The sequence below is a fragment of the Rhizopus delemar genome, genomic scaffold (assembly GCF_000149305.1).
Source record: "Rhizopus delemar RA 99-880 supercont3.24 genomic scaffold, whole genome shotgun sequence".
Taxonomy (NCBI): Eukaryota; Fungi; Mucoromycota; class Mucoromycetes; order Mucorales; family Rhizopodaceae; genus Rhizopus; species Rhizopus delemar.
In genome coordinates this window covers 26,789-42,103 of record NW_027137855.1, presented here as the reverse complement: position 1 = coordinate 42,103, position 15,315 = coordinate 26,789, and the positions used below count along the sequence as shown (strand labels likewise).

General features: G+C 35.7%; 5 protein-coding genes across 5 annotated transcripts; 2 read left to right on the top strand and 3 right to left on the bottom strand.

Moving 5' to 3' along the window:
- Window positions 1–810: 810 nt before the first annotated feature.
- Window positions 811–1,540, top strand: RO3G_16937 (uncharacterized protein; the record flags this gene model as incomplete). The annotated part of the gene is made up of 4 exons (XM_067671521.1): window positions 811–931; window positions 1,083–1,164; window positions 1,305–1,344; window positions 1,403–1,540. 4 exons carry the CDS (start codon window positions 811–813, stop codon window positions 1,538–1,540), a joined length of 381 nt encoding a protein of 126 aa, XP_067527811.1.
- A 682-nt stretch (window positions 1,541–2,222) lies between these two features.
- On the bottom strand, window positions 2,223–4,052 carry RO3G_16936 (uncharacterized protein; the record flags this gene model as incomplete). The annotated part of the gene is made up of 4 exons (XM_067671520.1): window positions 2,223–3,456; window positions 3,509–3,642; window positions 3,713–3,829; window positions 3,876–4,052. The coding sequence occupies 4 exons, from the start codon at window positions 4,050–4,052 to the stop codon at window positions 2,223–2,225; spliced, it is 1,662 nt and encodes a 553-aa protein (XP_067527810.1).
- A 1,991-nt stretch (window positions 4,053–6,043) lies between these two features.
- RO3G_16935 (uncharacterized protein) lies at window positions 6,044–6,779 on the top strand (the record flags this gene model as incomplete). The annotated part of the gene is made up of 2 exons (XM_067671519.1): window positions 6,044–6,296; window positions 6,346–6,779. 2 exons carry the CDS (start codon window positions 6,044–6,046, stop codon window positions 6,777–6,779), a joined length of 687 nt encoding a protein of 228 aa, XP_067527809.1.
- A 1,145-nt stretch (window positions 6,780–7,924) lies between these two features.
- Window positions 7,925–10,209, bottom strand: RO3G_16934 (uncharacterized protein; the record flags this gene model as incomplete). The annotated part of the gene is made up of 7 exons (XM_067671518.1): window positions 7,925–8,490; window positions 8,556–8,794; window positions 8,848–9,391; window positions 9,447–9,713; window positions 9,953–10,015; window positions 10,070–10,108; window positions 10,170–10,209. The coding sequence occupies 7 exons, from the start codon at window positions 10,207–10,209 to the stop codon at window positions 7,925–7,927; spliced, it is 1,758 nt and encodes a 585-aa protein (XP_067527808.1).
- Window positions 10,210–12,173: 1,964 nt separating this feature from the next.
- Window positions 12,174–14,529, bottom strand: RO3G_16933 (uncharacterized protein; the record flags this gene model as incomplete). The annotated part of the gene is made up of 7 exons (XM_067671517.1): window positions 12,174–12,449; window positions 12,504–13,139; window positions 13,204–13,297; window positions 13,339–13,406; window positions 13,487–13,829; window positions 13,885–13,987; window positions 14,133–14,529. 7 exons carry the CDS (start codon window positions 14,527–14,529, stop codon window positions 12,174–12,176), a joined length of 1,917 nt encoding a protein of 638 aa, XP_067527807.1.
- Between the last annotated feature and the right edge of the window lie 786 nt (window positions 14,530–15,315).

Sequence of the window (15,315 nt, the reverse complement as noted above, 5' to 3'; positions counted from 1 at the left end):
TGGTCTTGTCTATTAAGTTTTTGTTTTTTTAATAGTTTTATCAGAATAGAGGATGCTATTCTACTTGATCTTGCGCATCTTTTGAAGAACCGATTGTTTTTAAAATCAAGATGATTAGCTGTAAGCTCCATCTCTTTTACTTTTGATTATTCCCCTGTTTCGTCGTTTGTTTGCAATGGGTGATCTTTATCGGACGAACAGGATAGACTTGAGTCGTCCCAATCCTACGTTTGGCCTGCAAAGAAAATGAACTGCTGTCGAGCATCTCTAGATGATTGTTTGATTACAAGATTTTAATTCATGAAAACTGTTGACTTTCTCTAATGATTAAAAGATCGCCTAGTTTCATACGAAGAAAAAGCATGCATCCCTTCAAGTTTTGTGCGCTTGAGGATCAAAAATGCTATATAAAGTAAAATAGAGCAAGAGTATCAAGTGTGGTACGATAAAACCAATCATGAGCGTCCTTCCGTGCTGTTGTCAAAAGGTACCTTTCAAAACTCAGTACCCCGTCATTCGCGTATCAACTTTAAATTACGCCATCTCTTTCTTATTTAGCACGAACCATGTATCCATTGTAACAATCAATCGTGTGCATTCTATTCATAGTACTCGTTATAACTTCCATGTTAATACATGCATTAGCTCAGCAAAGAAAATGAAGCTCAATAATTTTAAATTTTCAACTTGGCACAGGAAAGTCTTTTCTTTGAAAAAAAAAAAAAAAAAGAGCAGTCCATGAAGTTTTGTCTCTTCTTTTTTTTTTTTTTCTTTTTTTTTTTTATTTGTTCTGTTCTCTTGATTTCATACATGGAAGAATCATCATTTTCGGTTCCTAATAACAATGCTTCTAATACTGCTATTACAACCGGTCTATCGTATCGACGACATTATAGACCTTACTACACTAAAAGACAACTATTAGCACTCGGTAATATAAGGAGATCAGGATCATTGGCAGCAAAGGAAACAAGCGCTCGGTATTCAAGTTGTAAATTTATGCAAGATGTTGGAAGAAAACTAGGCTTGTAAACTTGTTAAAAAAGCTAGATTATTCATAATAGTAACAAACATTCATATAGTCCACAAAAGACGATTAGTACTTCACAAGCTTTGTATCATCGATTCTATCTTTATTATTCCATCAAAGACTATTCTCCACAAGTAAGACATGTAAACTGTTTTGCTAATTATTATTAACGGCTTTAAAAAAAAAAGGACATTAGCATAGCATGCCTTTTTGTAGCTTCAAAAATAGAAGAAACTATCAAAAAATTAAAAGATATCTTTGTCGCCGTACACAGTGTTAAATACCCAGACAGTAAAGAATTGGATCCTGAACAAGTAAAGAAATAGGGTTAAAAAGAAGAGCAGCCGTCTTTACTTTTTTTTTTATATTTAGATTTCAGAAGATCGTAAACGAAAAATACTTGGTTATGAAAAATTGGTATTAGAAACTATATGCTTTAATTTTCAGCTGCGGCATCCATATGAATACATCATCAAGTTTACAAAGTGGATGAAAGGTAAAGAAGGATGACAATTGTAGGAAGAAAGAAAAAAATTGGGACTAAAAAGAAAATAAGGTATACAACCCTCACTGGATGATAAACAATTAGCAAAGAAAGCATATGAAATGGCAGTAGATAGGTAAGATGAGTGGACATGCTTCTATAAATATTAAACACAAAGTTAGTTACAAGACATCGCTTTGCATTGAATATCCGCCTCATACAATTGCAGCTGGTTGTATATATTTAGCATCTCTCTTTTTAACTGAACAAGACGAGTCATTTAAGGTACAGGGCCCGTTATGGGATCAGTGGTTTTTATCACGTATGGATGATATTGAAGGTAAGTAGGACATGAAGCAGTGATGGTAAACTGAAGGTTACGATTAGATGTAGCACAACAAATACTTGATTTATATATTGCTACCAACCCTAGACATGATGTTAATAAATACACAAGGCTTAAGATTATATTGAATGAGCAAGCTCAGCAAAGAGGACATGATCCTTATTTGGATAAATCAAGTCAATTAGAATTAAAAACTGGCAATATGAAAGGATTAGATGAAGTGAATACAAATCAACATACTGTATCTTATCATTTTGAATAATAATAATAAAAAAAAGAATGTAAATAAATATATATTTTGACTAGAAGAGAAAATAAAAGAAGAGAGAAGGGGGGGGGGGAATATAGAGTACCATTTTTGTTTAACGTCCAAGGATCCAGTTGGACCAAGACTGTTTCTTTTCATTGACATCATTCTCACTGACAGTGGAATCATTCTTGTCCAATGAAATTTTCATCACATTTGTTTCATCTCTTGCCTGTTTCAAAAATGGCATCACATTTGTTCCACCTGTGCCTCGTACGACCTTTGCACCTTCTTCAATCTTGCGAGCAAGACCAAGCTGAGGAAAGAGTTGTGCGACTTTGCTTGTTTTGGAATCTTTACGAATCGCAGGGGATGTCTCCAACTGTGTCTGTGGATAGAGATCATTGTGTAACGCTACTTTTTTTTCTTCCGTCTTTTCAATAGCAAATCCACCATGAGGAATATTGGGTCCTTTGCGTGCTTGATTGACAATGTAAAGTGTGACGATTTGAACATGTTTATCTCTAAAGAGCTTAAGTTGATGTATGCATTCATTATAAGTTTCAATCAATTGAGCTTCTTCTGGTAAAAGAGCACCCGATCTGAGTTGTTCTTCTAATTGAAGTATGAAGGGTCGAATGTTGGCAGCGATTTCTAATTCCTCCAAGAATTCACGGTGAGGACGAGGCATGTATTTTCTCATGGCTCTGAGAAATGTATTACGATTGGTTCGTTTGAATTGAGGAGGCGTGCGAGGGGATTCAGCTGTGCCATTCAATTCGTCTGCAGGATTAGGAGCGGGTAATTTCGTATAGCGATCTACGGGGAGTTCGGAAGGTTTGACTACCAACGGCTTCTCTCCTGTACGGTGATGTTCAACACCAAAGGCAATATCCAATGCAGCAATCAAACTACTCTGAGCGGCACTTCCACCAGCATATCTTCTGTATTGACGTAATAAACGTTGTGCGTCATCCAAATGAGACATGTCTGCATATTCATCCGTTTGTTCTGACCAGAGATCAACGCCTTCATAAATCAAACCCAGAGGTAAACCTGCCTCGGCCATATTTTCCCAACCTGCCAAATAAGGTCGGATTTTCCAATAGAAGACATAAGGATCACACTTTTCATACATTCGCATGAGACTTGCGTTCATCTGAACAAGTGAATCCCGGATGGTTTCTAAATTCAACTTGAGACCAGAATAGTTACCATCACGGATATTGTCAATCGCTGATACAATTTGTGATAGACAAGGTGCACCTGTGATTTCAATCGATGCTGTCACCAAATAAAACCAGGCTTCATCTAATGAACCTGAGTAGGTAGCTAATGCTCCAATATTACTGTTTATAAAATGTGAATGTCTGCAGTCAACAGATAGTTCTATCCACTTACTTTAAATCTAATGGTTCATCTTGATCCAACATACGATAATTCCAAAGTACTACAGCTGCGTGACAAACAACTGGACACAAGCCTAAATGATCAGCTATATTTGTCCAAGGAATCGCTAATTGTGCAGGAAGAGACTAACGTGAGAAAAGTTATGTCAATTTTTTTCTATCGTTTCTAAGCTTTCTTTTTTTTTTTTTCACTTACTTCGGATGCCTGTTCAAGTTTTCCCCATACATAACTGTGAGATAGCATGCACATAATTAAGAATGCTCTTCTGTATTCTTCAATTGTTTGTAACCTTCTGGAATCCAATAGAGGTAACTAGAAGGCTATATTAAGAATCTTCTTGTTCATCTATCATCCTTACCTTGTGAATCTTTTCTCTTAATTTTCCAGCCAGTAATAAATCATTAAAATCGTCCATCATATTTTCCCAAGGTGCAAAGTATTCATTCGATAATCTCTTGAGTGGTGGTGTTGATGGTAAGAACCCGGTAATCGGAGAGACATCATATTTTTCTAATAAAAGTGTTGTGATGGTCATGGTTGAAGGGGGAAACAAAGAAAAATAAAAGAAAGAAAGAAAAAGATTGAAATCCAGAGCTTGTAAGGTTTTATTGGTGCCTGTCTTTTTGTCTTTTAAACAAATGAGATATCATTGGTTTTGGATCTTCTTATAAATCGGTTATTCAATCGTGCTATTGGTCTCTTGGCGCGTGAGATGAAAATATGACTAATTCCTAATGACCGTATTCTATTGTCTTTTTTGATGTAGATTTGAATTATACATAAATAATCTCTCTCTCTCTCTCTCTCTTTTAATTAAATTTAAAAATCAAATTTATATTTCTTAAAACAGTCTTCTATTTGTCAACTATATACTTTAACCTGATTCGAAGGTCGATCACTTTTTTAGATGCAACTAAGGACGCGTGCGTGCATTAGGTTACACTATACATTTTAAATGAGAACAGACTAGGTCTTTTTTTATTCAAAAATAAAGAAGAGGGGGGGGGATGTATCGTCTTTACTCTGTTGTTTCATGTTATCATAAAAAGAAATGATTTTCACGAGTGCATAACATCTGTTTATGTGATTTTATTCTATAATAATTCTATTGAGAATGAATACGTTGTATAATCTGGTTATCCTTAAAGTTAATCATTTCAAGATCTTATTATCGCCGACATTTATATCGAACGATAATATAAAATTTAAATAATTTTACTATTCTGATGATTCAAGTATTCTAATCTGTATTTTATCACTGACTTCTTACCCCCTTCCCTTCATTTAACCCCCTTTACTGCTATGTGACTAAATCTCCTGGAAATCGGCTCTGAATAAAAAAACTAAAATTGTGCCTAAACCATTTTTACGAATTGTACTTTTTTACAAAAAAAGAAAAATAGATAGACAATGATTGTTAAACTATTAGTCACATCCTCAACCTAATCTTTTAGATGAATTCTGGGGAATTTAACATGCTTTAATTCTTGTACAAATCTTACTGGATATCATATTCAATCCAATTCCTTCATTTCTATCAATCATTCCAGTTTATAGATGTAGCTAAACTCTCTTGGCACTTTTGACCCCACCCATAAGCGCATACAACTACATCTACAGTTCACTTCACACGCAAGAAAAGTTTTATATTTATTAAAGCGTATCAAAGAAAATAAAAGACGCGATACAAGTGTATAGAGCAGTGACTTGCCATGAAAATAAAGAAAGAATTAAAACTAGATGGTCTGGAGAACTACCCTCTCTCTCTCTCTCTCTCTCTCTCTCTCTCCTTCCTAACATCTCTCCAATACATACACCCCACACCTATTTCGCTCTTTTCGGTCTTTTTGATTTTTTTTTTTTCCGCTTTCAGGTAAATTGTCCTCAAGTGGTTCATTAATCAAATTCAAAAGGAGCTTTCCAGACCATCTAGTTTTAATTCTTTCTTTATTTTCATGGCAAGTCACTGCTCTATACACTTGTATCGCGTCTTTTATTTTCTTTGATACGCTTCAATAAACATACAATTTGTTATAAAAAACTTTTTTCCGATTCATTATGACACTTTTGTATGTCGTCATTTTTTCAGCTAGTTTCGTACAAGGGCGAGCGGGAAAAACTCATTCACACGCGCACATCCACAGCTCCTATTTATTAAAGTATCATCTTTACTTCTCATCATTTTTTCTTTTTTTTTCTATAAAAATGACTTTAGCTCACATCTTGTTGGTTGGCAGTGTACAATTTGCCAGTGATATTTTAAACAAACTTAAAAAAAGATACTCTATTGACTATTTTGCTTCAAAATCGCGACAAGAATTTATTAAAGACTGTGCTGATAAATACAAAGACGTTTCCATCATTTACCATTCGCCGGACGCACAGGCGGTCGTGGGACCGTTTGATGCCGAGTTGATCTCACACTTACCCCCTTCTCTTAAATATATTGTTTATCTTGGTGCAGGTTATGATTCAATCAATGTCAATGCCTGTGAACAACGCAATATCTATGTTTCTCACACGCCTATGGCTGTGGATGATGCTACGGCTGATGTTGCGGCCATCTTGATCTTGGCTTGTTGTCGTAATGTAATCGCAGCAAGTGATAACCTCAGACTAGGCCGATTTCGAAATGGTTTGACTATGGGAACAGATCCTCAGGGCAAAGTGTTGGGTATCGTTGGCGCTGGTGGCATTGGTAGAACATTGGCCAAACGTATGTCTGGATTTGATTTAGAAAAAATTCAGTACTACAATCGACACCGTTTATCTACAGAAGGTAAAGTCAATACGTCCACTCTTTGTTGAAAACCAACCTTTGTGTCTAGTTGAAGAGAAATACAACATGACCTATGTTGATTTCGAAACCCTATTGAATACGTCCGATATCATTTCTATTCACTGTCCTCATACACCCCAAACCACCCATTTACTTGACTATAAAGAATTCACAATGATGAAAAAAGGTGTCATCATCGTCAACACGGCACGCGGTAAGATTATCAATGAAGGAGCTCTTGTCAAGGCCTTGGAAAGAGGTCAAGTCCTTGCTGCCGGACTCGATGTCTTTGAACAAGAACCTGTGGTTCATCCCGGTTTACTTTCTCATCCTCGCTGTGTCCTATTGCCTCACATTGGTACATTTACAGGCGAAAGTCAATACAAAATGGAAAAACTCGTCCTTGATAATCTCGAGGAAGCCATAGAACGTAACTCACTTTTAACGCCTGTTCCTGAGCACAGCAAATTCTTTAATAAATAAACTTTTTTTTTAAAAAAAAAAAAAAAATTGTACTCATCACAAGAGAAAAAAAAAGGGGGGGGCAGAGTAGCATAAAGAGGATGGTACAGATCTATCACAATTCATAAAATGAGTTGTCTATCACAGAGAACCTTCTTTTTACTGTTATTATTACTAGATGTGGCTAGCATCAAGGTTAAATGAAAAAATGGACAGATGTGAATGTATTCGCTTTTGTGCTATATAATTTATTACGGCATTTATAAAGATTGGAATTCTAACAATACGATATCTATTCTGTTTGTAAAGATAAAAATTTGCATTGAATGGTATTCCAATAGATGCGTGTGTTACATGGTAGATTTCTAACTCTTGATTCCAACTCTTTTACTTTATTAATTGGGAGCAAATAAGGATTATACTGGTTAACCAAGCTGTGGATACAACGGGTTCAACTATTTGAATGAAAAATACTTTTTCTTTTGTAAGCTATACCAAAAGTAAGCATCAAAATCGATTTTTGAAAGGTAAAACTTTTATGGGTGATGTAGAAAGAGAAAACTCATGTTTTACCAGCACAGTAAACACTGACGGTTCATTCAACCAAAAATATTGGAATACGAAATAATATCTATCATCGTTTTTCAAAAGGTTCCCAAGAATTGAACAGATCTTTTCAGATATAAAATTAGCCATATAAATAAATATACAAGTCTTTGTAGAAACAACATGTGAATAGATCTATCCTTACTCAAATTGAGCTCATGTTCTTTGCATGGCTTTTGGCTATCGAGATCAAAAGGCCTTGCTATCAAATCATTAAGCTGTAGGTCATAATAAAAAAAGTTTTGTATGTGAAATGAAGCAGATAGTGGATAGTACTATTATGAAAGATACTAGTGACACATCGCTAGTTTCCATCAACATCAATGGTAAGCCAATGAGACCTTACATGTCAGACAAACACCGATTAAACCTCCTATTTTTTAAACAGGATTTATACTGTTTAAGCTAAAGATACGAAACCATCCAATAATAGATTGATATCCTTTATGAAATAAATTCATCTCTTGCATTTAAAAATATATGATGTAAAGAAAAATGATACAAGTAAGCTCCTTTCCTTGAAATTATGCCATTATTTATTCTTTTTTTACATGGAAAAATTAAAAGAGAAAAGCACCAGTGAGCGCAACGACTGGGGAACCAGTGACACGAGGTAAACTCCAGCCTACGCTTGAGATCAATTCAGCAGAACCAGCAACATCCAAATGGGTATAACCTATTGAGAGTTCCTTATTGTTTAATCCATATTGATCTAATCCAGAGGCTTGTAACATGAAACCAGCAGGATATTGATGACCACGGTTTGTCATTGTACTGGGTTGATCGTTGGCAGAAATAAGATCTTCACTGGATCGACCTGGCTTGACACAATCAATATCTTCACGACGTAAAGTAGATATTTCAAAGGGATCAGCCAATACATGGCCAGCGTTGTAAATACGTTTACTGATCTTGTGCTTGCGAGCAACTCCGTTATCTAATGTGATACCATAACCATCATAGGCACGAAGAGCATGTCCTGTCAGCGTAGCACAGGTGAATAAGAAGGAGGGTGCAGAGGAGGAGGGGGTATTGGATTGATTGTGTTCAATTACTTTTTCCTTGAATTGACAAAGCAAATCTGTCATCACCATACGACCTTCAGCATCTGTATTGCCTACCAAGACTACACAACATGATGTCAATGCTTATTTTTATTTGACCATTTCTCTGTATACTTGCCTCGTTTACCACTGCGAGCAACAATGACTTCATCACTCACATACATGTCAGGACCAACAGAATTTCTTACCAAAGCAAGACCACCAGTTACGTTCACCTTCTCAGGAGCCAACATGGAGATGGTTTTAAAGAAACCGGCTACAGCCGCAGCACCACATTTATCACGTGACATATCTCTCATATGTCCACTGCATTTGACATCAGCTCCACCAGTATCATAAGTAACACCTTTACCTACAAAGTAAAGACTAAAACAAACAGTTAATACCCCCAAATCATCTCTTTACTCTCCTTCACTTACTTTTCTTTCACCTGAGATTGATCAGGAGAAAGATATTCAAAGAGCACAAAACGGGGATGATGACGAGGAACAGCTAAAGAAGCGCGAGTGACAGCATGAGCCAAGGGATATTCCTTACGAATGGCTTCAACGTCATCAATGACGGACAATTTGATATTCTTGGCATCTTTGAATTGTTCCTGGATATATTCTACAATGTGAATGGGAGACATGATCTCGGGATCTGGATTGCCGATATCCTTGGCAATACGACGACCCACTTCGGCAGCTTCAACTCCCTTGAGCAATGATGCATCGGCAGCAGTAACCAAGCCTAGATGAGTAAATGTCTTGAGCTCCTTGTTAGTACGTTGGGCATGTTGACGTACATCAAAAGGTTCAAAAGAAGATTCAAAGAGACCCATCAAGGCCACACTAACAAAATGTCTAAAATCATCCTTTTCTGAAGTCCAAAATAAGTGAGCAGTAGGTTCATCAGCAAAACAGACAAGAGGATGGGTGATGCCTGCTTTTAAAGCTTTCAAACCGGCAGCATAAGCAGCGTCTATGATAAAATGAAAATAAATATTTTTGTTACGCGACATTCCAGTTATTCTAACCTTTGATACGTCTCACATCATCAAAGTCACCATCAATGGTACCCGTGGGTGAAATAACAACACGTTCAGCAGGTTTACCGTCGTTTGTGACAAGCAATTGAACAGATTCGCCAAAAGTAGCATCGAGATCCATATACTTTTGTGTCTGTGGTAAAAGATCTACCAAAGCCTTCTTTTCAGTGAAAATAACAATAAGACCATCGTAGCTGGATTGGTTTGACTCAAGTGTGCTTAATAAACCTGTCGAGTTTGTTTGGATGAATTGAACTTTGGGTAATTCCATTGAAAATAGTGTTTAAAAAAAGAAAAAAAAATTTTTTTTTTTCGTCCCCTCCCATTCACTTTCACAACTATTATTTTTAACCAATGGTAACACAGAAAAAGGGTGTCTTCTGATTATTGTTTTTGGTAACACACCCAAATGTTTATTAATATTTCAAAATAATATAAAGAGCATGAACTAGTATAAAATAAGAAACTTTATGTTTATCATCTCAAGTACTTACTGATACCAGGAATATAACCAAGAATTGTTAAACCAATATTAATCAAAAGATCCGTACCACATCCTTCATTTTTATATATCAAACCCTGTTTTCTTTCTCACGCGTTTCAACTCTTACCTTTTTCTAAAAAGACTCCGAGTGGTGGCAAAATAACAGCTAAAGCAAGGATGAATAAAAGGAAATCCCTTCTTTTTTTGTAAAATAAGAAAAACTTTACCAAAAATAATTTTACAAATATCAGAAGCAGTGAAGGCCATTTTATTTTAAAAAGAAAGGAAAAAAAAGAAAAAGAAGAAAAAAAAAAAAAGAAAACCCTTATAAATCAAAATAACATTTGACGTAACTCGTCGTTTCCTATTGTGGATCAATTCGTTATACAGTCAATCCGAAAAGTTTGGTAAAGTTTCTGGAAATATTTATGAGTGGAATAGGACATCTTTGGCGGATTTTTCTTTTCTAATGTAGCTATCTTCTTTTTATATTCAAACCCTTGTTGGAGTTTTTTCTTCTGTTTTATTTTTAACACATGGGCCTTGACCCAAGTTTTTCTGGTCAGTCATCTTTCTTTTGATCCAATACTTTATCGTTTAGATGAATAAATGCTGCTCTTGATATTACTGTCTATGGACTAACTTCTTTTGAGAACAGTCCCATCTTTTTCAAAACCTTTAAGATACAGAGGCTAACAAACTGTCAGAAACATTGCAAAATCAAAATGAGTTTCTAAACACTTTTTGTATATTTTGTACAATTTGGGCAAAACTTTTCTATCAGGACCATACTTTTCAAATAAAAATAGCATTTCCTTTTTTAAAAAAAAAAATCTATGCAAACACATACTTTTTTAATTCCCTATAGCTTTCTGTATCGAATGGGTAATATGTTTTGTCTGTGAGTATTTTTCTGGCATGGTACCCAGCCAAATAAATGTTTATAGTCTAAATAGTATTTTTATTAAATTATGTTGTTAGACGCCGTAGCTCTACAGATACACAGCCTATAATATAACCATGATTTTACAAAGAATAGGGCGAAGAAATAGAATAATAATCAAAAAGGATAAACGAGTAAAAGATTTTGAAAGGAGCTTTTGCAGTTAGTCAATTGTGATAGGGTCGCTCAAGTTGATTTCCAAAGACAGTGTTAGTTATCGGACAAGTGGTTCTCCTAAGCCATTGTTGGTTTCTTTCGAAAACTGAGATTTCTGGTAGCAGGTTGATCCACTGCTCTATTAAACTACAGGAGGATTGATCACCTTCTAATATATTAAAAATACATGTTGGATGCTTGCCAGACAACCGTTAAGTGTAAATCAATTATCTACAACATATTCACGATATCATCGAAACAAAAAGCTGTGGTGGTAATTAGTCATTTGAAGTTATCCTATTGAATTAATTTGAATTGATGATTAGATAGCCTCGATGAATACAAGACACTATTTGTATGAGTTTCTAAGTTTTTTCAATATAAGAAAAGCTAAAACAATTTATATGAATTCACGCAATTAAAGTATATAACACATAGAATGTATTACCAAAGTCATACAACTCGAAAGCTTTCTTTGGAAATTGAACCAATCCTGTAATGTAGCGACATATAATCTTCATATCCTAAGTTTACCCTTGCGCATAACCCTATCCAGTTCAGAAACCCGTACTCCCCATCCAAAATTATCGTCAAGGTTCGAATTCATGTAATAATGCAAATCACCTCAACTATGACTTTACTTTCATCACGGACCATTCTGTCTTTACCAAAAGGAATTCATAATGGCTGTACCTGCTACCAGGTAAATTTCAAGATTATTATTTTTTGGGGATATCGATAGACAATGTGTTTAGAGAGTTAAACAATTAGCAATCTTCTCATACCACAGCTTAAGTTCCGAAAGCACCGTCAAACCATTTTGAGTAACTTGAGAAATGAAACATATAAAGACCTAATAACATTGGCGAACGACCTCCTGCTTTAACTGAAGCAAGACTCGTGTGAAGAGCATGATCACCATAGGGCTATTAAAATCAACCTTTGGCTGTATGAATCTTTAAATTTACTAAAACGGTTTCTTAACCCATTCCAGTTTACTGTACCAACAAGGCCTTTTATTTTATTTTTTTATGATTATAAACTGCAAATTGACACCGGGAGGACCGTAGGTTATTAGCCTTTTTTATTATTATTATTATTAATATTTAACTGCATATGGCGCACTTCTTGCCTAATAGGGTTCTAAAAGTCTGCAATCACCATGGGCGAAACTGATAGGAACCAATCGTTCAAGATCGGCTGTAGCCAAAACTTGCAAGTTATTAGCATCCAATACAAGCAAGAAAGAGGTTGATGTTGAGGCATTCATGACTACACTCAAAAGAACACCTTCATCTTCTCCTACTTGATCTTCAGAACCAATGGAAGGTCGAGGAACAAAGACAGCCTCGCTTGGATAACAGTTTTCTTGATGCCAAGAAGTCATGATGGCTTTTGTCTCTAGATTCTATCATGAAAAGACATTTAGGGAATAATCACTAGCTGATTTTGCTAAACTTACAATCTTTACAATGCTATCCCAAATAGCTCCATGCTTAAGTGAATTGGAAGCACTGAATCCGAGACCATACATCATGGTATGCTTATACATTTTAAAATGAGGGTTAATTTGGGGCAACTCAATCGAGGGTGGAACCCGTTGATCGTATGGGGCTGTAGGCATCCAAGAGTACCAACGATTATCAGCCGTTTCGCTGTACTTTGTCTGTGTGGCAGTATCTGTTTTAAAAACATTTAGAATAGAAGACAACCTTGACTTGGCAGGTTTGTGGCTCAGATAGGCTATATGCTCATCTTCCAAGCGAGTCAATTTGTATCGTCTTATTTCAGATCCCATCAGTCGTGAAGGTTCCATCTTGGCTGGCTGACGAAGAAAGTGGGTTGTCAATTGACGTGCGATGGTGTCGTCTGGATAGCAAATCATATCCAAATAGATTGTGTCTTGTTCTTCATAAGCATTGATATGATTCATGATAAAACAAGGCTCTGAGCGGTAAATGGCTATCAACTCACGACGTTCGCGAGAGATCACATAGAATAAGGTAGGTTCAGAGGATCTAAAGGAAAATGAGTCCATAATGCTTTCGCACCAATTGTATTTTACGCCACTCGCATTAGCCAGCATTGGATGAATCACCTAATGAAAAAAAAAAAAAAAATCAACAAAACCTGATGAAAGAGCAAAAATCATATCTACTTACAAAAATGATATATTTGGGTGTGATGGAGAAAGTATTGACATAAGCCATAGGTGCAGTGATAGAGGTGATCAATGTTCCTTTTGGATTTTGATCACTAATTGAAAAAAAGTGGTATTTGACTGACTGATAACCTACTTCCATTGTGAAATTGATATACTCGCCTGTACGTGAATCATATTGTCCATTTGGACAAGAGCTTGTTCCTTTAAAGGCAGGATTAATTTCACTCCATGTCAATAAACGAGTTGGCTTTAAATCAAAAGGATCTAGTTCCTGAATCTACAGTCATCAAATAAGTTTTAGTATGTAATTGATTAATAAGAAAGGGAGGACTTGCATGGTTAGCATGATTCTGGCAAAATAATCTTCCGTCTAATCCAGGTATTTTTGTCAAGATACGAGCACCACAAGGTTCTGCATCTGGTTTATTAGGTTTGGTTGCATTTTTTAAAATTTTTGAAAGAACAGTTTGATTTGTATTAGACATATATAAACCAGCAGGGTGTAGTGGTGAATAACCATGATGATCCCGGATCTTTTCAATTAAACGACGACTTGTTAGCTTATTGCGGTAAGTAATTGTGTTACGTTGACCATTTAAATCGAAACGATTCACAAGTGGTAATCTAAAAATAAAATGAATAAGGTTCTCGAACTACAGTAACTAAGCAATCTGTTTACGCATCAAACCAATGCCCAAAAGTATATAAAGCGGATACCAGTTGAAGCTCACCATCTACTTCTACTTTTCTGTTGTATTTTACATCAAAAGTGCCAGGACCAACTGTAAAATACTCTCCAATGAGCCACTTGGGAAGCTGTCCAGATATTCTTAAATCATCAATTGTATCTTTATCATCCACATTTTGAAAGCTCTATTATTTAATAAATGGTAAGCTTTTACTTGTAAAAAAAAAAATTCATAATACTTGCTTTAATAGCAGATGTATCTTGAGACACTGAAGAGGTTATTGCAGTAGTGGTAATGGGAGTAACAGTAGGTGTGGTAACAGTAGGTGTAGTAACAGTAGGTGTTGGTGTAGTAGCCTGCTCTTGCTGTTGTTGGTCCACTACGGCTGTAGTAGTAATAGCAGCAGGAGCTGTCTGTTTTCTTCCTTCAACCAAGGTATCGTGTTCAGTCAAGACGTCATTTTCATTAGCAGGTTGAGCCCAAGGATCATTTTCATACTGGTCCAATGTTTGGATTGACAAAGGGTGTGGTTCCTTTTTATCTTCATTTTCCCATTCAAGAGAAGCTTCAGGTGGATTGACTTCCAACGCAGTATTATTATCTTCTGTATCTACTAATTTTGTGTTTTCAGCCATAAAGAAGAAGAAAGAAAAAAAAAAACAAAAAAAAGAGAATTTGCAAATGTGAAAAAGCGGAGACTATAACTTTATTGATATCTCATAAATCATGCAAGGGCTTTCTTTAATACTAAGAAATGAAGTCCATCGATTTTAAGCTTTTCTGGCCAAATAAAAGGTATACGTTCACCAGTTTCTTCAAACCCTAATTTTTTGTACCATTTCAAGATTTCTGGTCTGTTTTCCAAGACGTGCATTATGGCGTGTGTCATACCCATTTCTTTCATTTCTGTCAGGGCAGCTCTAACTAACTGACCACCAATTCCTCGGGACTGTTCATAGGGAGATACTGAGAAAAGTCCGACTTCTGCCATTAAAGGATGTTCAGGTGAAGTTTGGATTTGCACTGTGCCAACAATCTTATGAGGATGTTCTATAGCAAATAGTAATGTATGAGGGTTGCCACTTTCACGAATGAATGATTGCATTTGCTCTTCAGTACACCTCTCTCCTTTCACATAATCTTCTTCGGTAGTCCAGCCACCTAGTTTCATTTGAAGGTGAATAACCATTTTTTCATGCTCCTTGATTTAATACCTACCTTTAGATCTATATGCTTGATTAACAACAGTACTAGCTTCTTTTGCGTATTTTATATCATCTAATGTCGCTTTTCTAACAATAATGTCAAATTGTACCATGGTTATAAGATGGGTAAATGATATAAAAACAAGAAAAAAGAAATCGGCGGTGGAAGGGATTATTAATCTTTTCTTTCGTTTAGGGTCAGCTCCAGTGGGAATG